Raw genomic sequence first — 10,890 nt, 5'->3', positions numbered from 1 at the left:
AGGCAGGCTGGTGCCAGCGGGGCCGTAGCCATTGGGATGATGAAGTTCAGAGGAAATCTTTCTGCCTCCTCTGCAGAGATGCGAGCATAACTCAGAGCAGGATACCAACAGATGTGTGTATGCATGTGTAATAAACTGTATACAAAACTTTCTCTTGTCCAAGCATTTTGTTGGCTTCAACAAGCTGTTTTTCAGTACTCTGTGCTACACGGATGTGCATTCAAGTTACTGATGACTGATGAATGGGCAAGAACAGTAGGACTGCATTACAGCGAACACTTACCAGCGTAGCCAATTATTTGAACAGAGGAGTTGTCAGAGGAAATGAGGGAACTGGTGCAAACTCTTAGAGTAAAGTAACTTAGACAGGGCAGGCAACAAAAGCTCCCAGCCATGCCCACGATGCCCTCACAGCCTCCTGCTGTCTCTGAAATCCCCCTGATCCTCCCCAATGTCTGTCCTTCCCCTCGCCCTCCCCAAGCCTCACTTGCACATCCTCTCCGTCCTTCCATTGCATTCCAGGAACAACTCTGAAGCCCTTCAAAATGCCATTTTCCTTGAACTGCTAAGACTGCCTGAGCCAGTACTGGGGCAACAGGTTTTCATTATGAAGCCAATTGCATCAATACTTCTGTTTCTGACTTGTTTAAACTTGAAGGTGGCAAATGCCTTGAAGTTACCATGTAACTGTACTTGGGTTAGTCAGTTCCACTCATTTTGCTGGAATGGAAGAATGGATGCTAATTTTTTGCAAAGAAAAACAATAATTTCCAGGATAAGAAAGACTTCTCTTGCAAAATCCAAACCATTCCTGTCTTAGGAAAGGAATTCCCTTCATAGTTTCTCAGCAGTGCATCATTTTGGGTGCTGCATGTACACAGCCCTCAGAAATAAGTCATTGAGCTCATTTTATTTTGGACATCATGCAGAATTCTACACTGAAAGCAGCAATTTCATAAAGATGTGGCAAGACACAGGATGTTCAGTGGGACCAGCAGTTTTCTATGTGAAAATGTTACATTTCTCTCATTTTAGTCAACCAATAGATGGAGCCTTTAACCCTAGAAACAAGACACTTCCTCAGATATCCATGTTCTCACAATTATTATGTAAAGAATCATAGAATAGAATTATTTAGGTTGGAAAAGACCTTTAAGATCATCAAGTCCAACCGCTAACCTAACCCTGCCATCCCAACACTAAACCATGTCCCTAAGCACCTGTCTTTTAAATACCTCTAGGGATGGGGACTCAACCACTTCCCTGGGCAGCCCGATCCAATACTTGACAACGCTTTCAGTGACGAAATTTTTCCTAATATCCAATCTAAACCTTCCCTGGCACATTTCCTCTTGTCCTATTGGTTCTTACTTGGGAGAAGAGACTGCCACCCACACCAACTATAATTTGCATGTATTGCATGAATCACATGCAGGTGAATGCTATAAAAGATAAAAATACCTGTGCACATACTTTATAAATCCAAGCATTTATAAATTTTTCATAGCATAAAATAGCTGTGATTCAGAACAGAAATTTTACAGATAAAACTGCATGAACGTCCCAGTCAATCCGTGCTTTTCCTTAGGACCAATTGATTTCACCCCGCAGGTTCGACACTCAGCTTGCTGTCAAGTTATTTCCCAATTTTGGCCTCATCCAGAATGATGTGGTGTCTCCACAGGGCTTCAACTCTTCCCTACATCTGTACATCATAAAGCACCCTTAACAGAAGGTGTTTAAAGGTGTTTTAAGGCCTGATGGCAGCGCTTCTGTTGTGTGTGGGAGGGAGAGAGACTGAGCATGGGACCATGTGGCTTTGTTGGCCTGAGTCCTGTGTTCATCCAAGGGCACATGTGAGCAGGCATGTGCCCTGCTGCAAGTCTTATATTTGCTTTTATTAAAGCTCATTTTGGATGGAAAATAGTCCATTTTGCTCTCAAGAGCGTATCTGATCCTCAGCTGGAGAATAGGAGACACAAACTTAATAAATATGCAATTGGGACAGCAAAGTTAATAAAAACAGACTCAGCTACAACTGCAATGTTAAATTAACAACTGGTGACTCAGAGTACTGGACAGCATTATGACACATAAGACATATGCTCATTGCATGCTCTCCCAAGAATCCCAGGTATTTTAAAGCCAGAGAGTCCATGCATCTAACATTTATTGCAAAAGGGTTGGCCATATCCTCTCCCAGAGAGTGAGCTTTTTCTCAAGAAAATGAGAAAAGATACAAGCTATCTCATTACTATTGTACTGAGTATACAATTTCTATTAAGTAAATGAAAAAAAAAAGAGTCAAATTACATCAGTTGGTTAAAATTATTTTTAAAAGATTGCAAAGGAGGATCAGTTAAAGATATTGATCCTGATGGGAACAAGACCAAAACTTAAAAGTTGATCAGGGGCAGTACTTACTCTTCTGTTTTGGACAGAAGACCAAGAATTTTTGAAAAAAGCCCAAGCTGCTTATACTATTCCCTCCAATCTAGATGAGATGTTCAATGGATCAGAGACACCTGCCAATTATTTCTCTCTTTTCTGACCCCCCAAGCCTAAATAACTTGATAGACGTAGCTCTGTCAAGTACAGCTCGGGCATTAACAGAGAAGAATGTTAAAACGTCTTTGTGAAAAAGGTTTTCAGCCTACAGCTCTGCAGTGACAGTGACATTTTATTGAGGATAATTACTTTGAAAAACATGTAATTCTAAAGCAATTTTATTTCCAAAGAGATGGCTATCATCACTATGGTTGACAGTATCTCTGCCCTTAATTTCAGAGGGAGCAGGAAATTGCCTGGGTAGCACAATTTAACTATATTTTAGTATACTGTCTTATGTTTTTTTTTTTCTCTCATAAAACAGCAGGGTTCTGTTTTAAAATCTGTGATTCTGGGACTTGCTAGACAAGTCCTGCTTACCTCCCATGGTATGTCCTGCACTTTGCACAGAAAAAACAGTATTCTGGACAAAATCCCTCTCTGGTTATAAATTATTCGATGAAAATAGAAGAGAGCCTAACTTAATTTTTTTTTTTTTTTTGTCCTGCAAAATCCTGCTTCACCAGGAAAACACAAACAAGCAAACAAGATGTCAGTCAGAGGGGAGAGAATTTTTTAACTCATTGTACTGGTATTCTTATGACAGACACTTTTAGGTATTTTTTTAGGCTCTCATTTTGCTGCAGTGTGGATACCATCTTTCTCTTCATTGTCTTGCCTTGTCTATGTCCTCTTTCTATGTCTTTAGCTTGGCTCCATTTATCACTGTTGTATTCCCCCTTCCCTTATGTGCTCTTTTTCTTCTATTGCCCAACCTCTTTCCTCTCATTCCATTCTCCTTAAGTCACCTCTCCTTCCTCACATTAACCCTATCTTCTCTTTTTCCCTGTAGCTCTGTACATGCCAAGGTTTTCCTCCCAGGAATTTGAATTTCATCTGTATGATATGTTCAGAAAATCCTAAACTATTTCAAATCCAATTAACAAGACTTCACAGTTATAAACACCTGTGCAAAGCTACTCTAAATGCACTTTTCTCTGGCTTTACCTATCCTTTCCACTCTGTCTCCTCTTCAGCTTCTCAAACTGTGAGATATTGCTAATGACCATTTGAAAACTTCTCTTCACTCTGTTATGTACTCTTTCCTCCGGTGCCAAGGCATCTTGTTCCAACTGTCTCTTCTGACTTTAATATTACCTAAAAGAAACACATCTGGTTTCCACCCACCTATCTATCCCATATTCCTTGCTTGAGCTTTCAGGCAGCTCAATATTTAATAATATTAATGCAAGAGTACCAAGAAAGGCACTGAAAAAAAAATACAGAGGTTTGTATGGTGTTTTTAACTAAGCAATACTTAGGGAAATGGGTCAGCGAATGCACTGGTAGTATGAGGATGAGAAAGTGACAAAAAGGTGGAATAGGGAAAAAGGTCTAATTTGTATTTTATACATACTGTTCTCCAAGACATCATGTTTCATATATTGCCCATCCATGTGCTCAGGCCTGCAGCAGAAGAAATGTACAGCTGATAACGCATATTTCATTTACATCCCACACTGCTGCCCAGCTCTGAGGAGGAAAGCTCTGCTCCTCCACAGCACCAGGCCCTCAGGAAGCATTTCTCTCCACCCTAAAGCACGTGAGGGACCTGACAGGAATGGGTGGCTGAGCGGCAGGGGATGAATGCCATTTCTGCACTGCAGAAACACAGTAAAACACGGGCTGTAATAAAGACCTTGAGTGGAAAAGTTGCTTCTATTTGAATTGGTATGAAATACAGGAAACTGTCTCCCAAGCTGAAATTGTCATCTGGCAATAGCCACATAACCTGGCTAAGAAATTATTTTTCTTGAAAAACTCAATTATTTGTAGTGGGATGCTGTCTTTGTAAATTAACTTTTATTATTGTGCATTTTTTTTCCAAACACTCAATAGAAGAGTGGATGTTAAACACATATGAATACTGCTCCTCATTTCCTTTCAGGCCCCTAATCAGGAAATGTTGCAAATCAGTGTCGGTATTACTGGAGATAAATGGCTGCTTCTCAGAAAGTGTACAGGGAATATGTTCCTGCCAGGACAAATACATAGGCTGTTGGACAAGACAGGATTATATCATCATTGCAAAGATGCATGCTGCCTTGTGTTGCTCTGTAATTAATAATATTCACATGTTGGTTTGACTGAAATCACTGTAACTACCAGGGAAATTACTACTGTCCCTTCATGTTCCGATTCATTCTACTGGTGTTTGAAGTTTTCTTTTCAAATCAGTTTTGCAGTATTTAAAAATTTGATTTGCTTTTCAGGTATAGGAAGAAATCCTTCATGGATTTTTTGTCTTGTATATTCAGTAAGTGTTTAAAGACCATGTAATCACTGCTTTTTTATATGAGCAGTGAGATTTCAGAAGAGAAAAGACACTCTACTGAGCCATAAGGCCTTTAAAATCAATTCCTGTCATCAGTTCATTTTTCCCACTCTCCTTCAGAGAGGTTGCACTTAAGAGCTCTCCTGCCATGTATATTGGGATAGATTTTCATCGCCGCAGCTTCTGTATACTTTTTCTCCCCTTTTGTTTTTTTACAAAATAAGGCCTAGGCTATGGTGACCTCAGCCATTTATGAAAAACTTTCCTTCTCTATATTCAGTAAGTGCATAGGACCCAGCCAGGAAATCTGACGACAGGCAAAGCGGAGTCCAACTTGGCCCTAGGAGCTACAGAAAAAAAAAAAAAAAAAAAAGGGGGGGGAGGGGAGGGAAGACATAAACATCACTACTAGGGCATGTCTCCACAGTTTACTGGCACGATCACCTTCAAAATGAAAAGCTGGGAGGTTAGGTTCCAAAGTAAGAATTCAAAAGTGATACCAGCAGCAACATTGCATGGGTCTATGTTTGCAATTTTGTTAGATTATGTGAATAGTGAACTAAGCACATGAAGCATATGTATACATTATCAGTTTACCCTGCTAACCTCATGGCTGTCATGACCAAATTACTTCCCATGGCTGAGCTTGCTGTTTGGGGTTTACAAGGCTGTGTCACCCTGCTCAGCATTCAGTAGTGCAGACATAAGATCTGTCCTGCTCATGGCTGCTGAGTAAACAGTCATGGTATCTTATCCCGTTTTTTTCTTCAAAAAATATTGGATCTCCCTACAGGTACGGCCTGCTATTATTCTCAGAACAAAATCTTCTTACATGTGCCTATATAATGTTTGCTTTGACAGTATTGAAATGGCTTCAAAATCAAACCACAGTCTGATTTTTCTGTCCAACAAAACGCCAGCCAGCCAGCCACCAGAGATGTCTGAACAGATCTGAAAATGAAAAGCCACGAAATGACTCAGTGCATTAGGTCACTGTGACAGCCAGGAGGTAATACCAGAGTATTTACTTTGGCTGGAGTCTTCCTTGGCTCATCTTTCTTTGTAGCATCAAAGCCAGGCTCTCATCTTAAGCCAAAGTGCTGTAGCTTGCCCACTTCAGTAACGGTTCAATGCAGGTACCAGGTAAATAACTAACTCAACCACGGTTTTTTAAAAATTAAGTTTAAAACTCCTATGTATTAAAGAGAATAATTATTCTCTTCCCTGCCTGGCAGTAAGGAGCAGAAGAACAGACACACTCTATGGCTTACCAGCATGGCTGTCCTCCTGTGATGCCGGGAAGCTTTAGCAGCGCCTAATCACCTCTGTGGGTCTGTAGGTATGAATATCCCTAAAAGTATTGTCCAGGGCAATGGGAGTATCATCTTGGTGAGGATTTTCAGCCCATTTTCAGTGTAGATGGCAGCTGTCCCCACCCCACAGGGATGATGGGAACATGGGCAGTCTTTAAAGGTTGTAAGAGGCTATGGTGAAGAGTCATATTTCCATATATTGAACAGGAAAATTACTCTGAGTTAAGAATAAAGACCACATTTATTGCCACCCAGGAAACATTAGCAGCTTCCTTTGCTTGCCCTTTCCAGACCACAAAGGTGGCTTCAGGGTAAATCTTTCTGAACAACATGAGCATGATAGGTTTCTAATGAGGTTTGGCTCTATTCACCACCAAAGCTACATGCTAACTCCATCTTATAGGAAATGACATACACAAGGTTTTGTATAAAGTAAAAAGAAACACTATAAATATGGATGCTGTTCTGTAATGTTAAAAGTTTTTTCCTTTAAAAAATTGCATTCAACAGATTTTCTTGCTTATTTCCCTATTTTTTTCACTGCAAAAAGACTGTTCTTTGTCTTTGTGACAAAATGATTTACTTTGAATGCATATTTCCTGAAACTTGAGAGTATTTCTGATAAAACTGAAGGTGAATTATGTATGGGAAGAGTGATACTGAAGATTGTGGTAATGGTGCAACTCAGGTGACTCATATACCAAAGAAATTAACCATTCACTTCCAAACCAATTGCTTCTCTTAATCAACTAAGATGGTTAACAAGTCCAAAATTAAAGTTATGAATGTGGATTTCAGGGAAAAAGCAAATCCTTATATGAAATGGTAAATATTGATGGTTAGCTGGAATAAAGGGTTTGAGACATAAAATGTTTTCACATAGGTTGGGCAGGTTTTTTTCCGCTTGTCCATGGATGCAGTGAAAAATACCGTCACAGTACAAACAGAAGAATGTATAAATTTGGTAAGCAGTCCTACCACAAAAGGAGATATGTTTTGAAAAGTCAGAAGTCTTCATATTGACTTTTTGAAATACCATGGTTCACCTCTTTACTTTGAAATTGCATTTTCCCTGTAGGCTGAGACTCCTGAAAGCTCAGTGATTTACTAGTAATTAAGAGAATCCTCAAAACTGGATGGAAATTTGGTGGATGTGAGCTAAGCACAAAATCAGCCTGTCTGCCATCAAGGACATACTACTGGGCTCAATAAACATGCAAATCAGGACAACTGAGAAAACCTACAAGCAAGCACTACTCCAAGAAATAAAACTAATGGGCCTTTGCAAGGCAGGGAATGTGCAGAGTGCTGGAGACCACGCAGAACAGGCAGAGCTTTGGCTGAGCCCTGAGCAACATCTGAATATGCAGAAGGTGCAGGAGCCATCTTAGATCCTTTTTTTGGTATTACTGACTTGCAAATTTGTCCCTTGAATATTTGCATTAAAGATTATAATTACACTCACTATATTTCCTTGCCTTTTTCCAAACTGATTCCCCTGTGGCTGTTTTCTGCCTCTTTTCAAGTGTTCAAGACCTTCAGGTCCCCCTTTCTTTTCAGTTCTGACAGGTGTTTATAATTTCACTTGCTTTGGTAAATAAATGGTAAATAAACCAGTACTTAAAACTATGACTATCTTGTTAAACACCAACTACCACTGCTCTTTCCTTATGGTCCTTTGCCTTAAATATGCATGTTGCTGTCAGCTGAGCCCTGTGCATCTTGAACAACCTAAAAATAAATAGATACATAGAAAATATAGTAAAAAAATGTTGAATTTACCTGAAGTTCTCCTTCCATTATACTGAGGAGTTTTATCAAGTCCTCTTTAGAAAACTCTATGGACTTCTTGTTCTTTCGTTCAGTAGGTCCAGGTGATTTTGAGTGCCGTTTGACAGTTGCTGAAACCATGACCTCATCTTCCTTCCGATGAGGTTTGTTCTTTTTCTTGGCATCCTCCTGAAGTTTTTCATTCTCTGCATGGCTGATGACAGGCTTGGAACTGGAGAAGTGCCCGTTAGACGAGCTTTCTCCACCTTGGTTTCGGGATCTCATCCCTACCTAGAAAGAAACAAACATAAAGATGCATTTAAAAACAAATTCACTTACAAAAAGCCGCAGTGGAAATACTGCCTTTTGGAAGAACAACCATCTTCTAAAAACTGAAAACTACTGTCATGCTCAAGAGACAGCAGTAGAAAGCTCAACCATTTCAACAACTCTCTGTGTGGCCGACAGTGAATCCAGGGCATTAATTATAAATTTAACAGAGTCCTAAAGTAAGGGTAACCATATTTTTCAGCATGCCAAGATGCTGATATGAGTTTAAATGTACAGAAATTAAAAGTGGTGCAGGAAAATGATAAAGAACATTTTCCAATGTTCCCTTTCCTTCAGTCAACATTTTGATCATTTACAATTCATCACTACAGAATAAAGTGGGTTGTTAAGTAGATCTTATTTTAATATGAGGTTTGTTTGAGAGACAGGAATACAATTCAATTTTAGAAAAGCATATTCCTTGAGTATAAATTCTCGGTGAGAGTGGAGTGTCAATGCATGACAAACAAAGATCACTCTATAGTTTTATTCCAGGTAAGCAAGAAAAATGGGGAATGCAGACTAGATCAAGTGGTAAACTCCATTTTAATCTAAATACCACATGAGATTATTAGACAGTAAGTGCCATAAAGGAAAGTTGAAAACAAGTTTGAGAAAAGAGCACAGAGGGCATGAAACCACTAAGAGGTAAACAAGCAAGATCAATGCAGTCCTTCCAGAAGATTCAGGGCTTCTCCAAAATGTCAGGTCATGATTGTTGAATCCTTACATCTCTGCCCTCTTAAGCACCTACACTGCACTCTTAGACTACATCTATCCTAGGAAATTAAACAGCGACAGCAAATGTTCCTGAACTCTGGCACTTGACCTACTGTATTGCTAAATCTCAGCACACTCCTTGACACACTTCTGGTCCAGGCAAACTACCACTCTCCCAACAAGTTCCTGGGCACAATTCAAAAATTAACCCAGGCCAGGTCCAGATGCATCCACCATGCTCTGGAAGAGCAGAGAGTTTAGTAGTATGAGCATGACTGGATTGTGCTATTTGACCCCAGGGACAGAATGGGGACCCTGGGACTGCTTAGTTTACAAGTAGCATAGCCTTGGTGTCACACAAAACGTATCTGTGAAAATCGTCCTTCCTGTGCATCACCCTCATCAAGCAACAGTCTTCTCTCTTCTCTCTCCTGAATGCCATTCAGCAATATCAAATTAAACAACTTGCTCTTATCTTCAAATCTCTTCACAGTTCTTCTTTTTCTTACCCATCAGCCCTTTTCAAGTTGTCATACACACAACACATTCAACTAAAATTAGCTTATTCTACCTGTCTGCTGTCTTCTCCTATGAACAACTCTCTCCTTTCTCCCCTGTTGACCCTGCAGATTGGCCAGGGATCATAGAACCATATAATTGCTTTGGTTGGAAAAGGCCTTTAAGATCATCGAGTCCAACCTTTAACCTAACCCTGCCATCCCACCACTAAACCATGTCCCTAAGCACCTCATCTATCCTTCTTTTAAATACCTCCAAGGATGGGGACTCTACCACCTCCCTGGGCAGCCCATTCCAGAGCCTGACAACCCTTTCAGTGAAGAAGTTTTTCCTAATATCTAACCTAAACCTGCCCCGTTCCTCATATGACTTGTGCTCCAGACCCCTCACCAGCTTGGTTGCTCTCCTCTGGACACGTTCCAGCAATGCAACATCTTTCTTGTAGTGAGGGGCCCAAAAATGAACACAGTATTCGAGGTGCGACCTCACCAGCACTGAGTACAGGGGCACGAACACTTCCCTACTCCTGCTGGCCACACTATTTCTGATACAGGCCAGGATGCCATTGGCCTTCTTGGCCACCTGGGCACACTGCTGGCTTATATTCAGCTGGCTGTCGACCAGTACCCCCAGTTCATTTTCCACCAGGCAGCTTTCCAGCCACTCTTCCCCAAGCCTGTAGCGCTGCATGGGGTTGTTGTGACCAAAGTGCAGGACCCGGCACTTGGCCTTATTGAACCTCATACAGTTGGCCTCGGCCCATCGATCCAGCCTGTCCAGGTCTCTCTGCAGAGCCCTCCTCCCCTCAAGCAGATCAACACTACCACCCAGTTTGGTGTCGTCTGCAAATTTACCGAGGGCACGCTCAATCCCCTCATCCAGGTCTTTGATAAAGATATTAAACAAGACTGGCCCTAGAACTGAGCCCTGGGGGACACCACTTGTGACCGGATGTTGCTAGCTCATAAAATCCCATTTAACCTGTAAGGTCTGCTCCTGTGTCACTGAATAACAATGGCACAGAAGACAAGATGGGTTCATCAGTGTGTATTTCATTGCTTACCATTATTATACAGATGTGCATAGGATACTCAGACATTTTTATGTACAGACCCATATTGCTATCCTGTCACCTTGCTAACCTGTCACCTTCCTATGTTATGTTGAATTAGGTCTTCGTAATTACATTCAATGTTTAACTGTAGAAGACCTTGATTGTTAGTTGTAACCAAGGTATTTGTCATACACAATGCAAAGGCAATAGTGAATTTAGGCTTGGTTCAGGGCCAAACTCAGATGTAAAAAGTTGGTCTCCTAAAAATTAGATATTCTTCATTCAGATTGCTTGTATAGCAA

At 40.6% G+C, this 10,890-nt stretch overlaps 1 protein-coding gene across 2 annotated transcripts in view; it reads right to left on the bottom strand.

The window, feature by feature from the left end:
• FILIP1 (filamin A interacting protein 1) overlaps positions 1-8,250 on the bottom strand; it is a 54,370-nt gene extending 46,120 nt beyond the window's left edge. For both annotated transcript variants that reach the window (XM_035901489.1, XM_035901490.1), the window contains exon 1: positions 7,978-8,250. In XM_035901489.1, the coding sequence (XP_035757382.1) occupies positions 7,978-8,250 (273 nt within the window). The remainder of the gene's footprint in view (positions 1-7,977) is intronic.
• Between the last annotated feature and the right edge of the window lie 2,640 nt (positions 8,251-10,890).

This window comes from Egretta garzetta, unplaced genomic scaffold (genome assembly GCF_000687185.1).
Source record: "Egretta garzetta isolate BGI_Z169 unplaced genomic scaffold, ASM68718v1 scaffold9, whole genome shotgun sequence".
NCBI classification, from domain to species: domain Eukaryota; kingdom Metazoa; phylum Chordata; class Aves; order Pelecaniformes; family Ardeidae; genus Egretta; species Egretta garzetta.
This window is presented reverse-complemented; position numbering and strand designations above follow the sequence as displayed.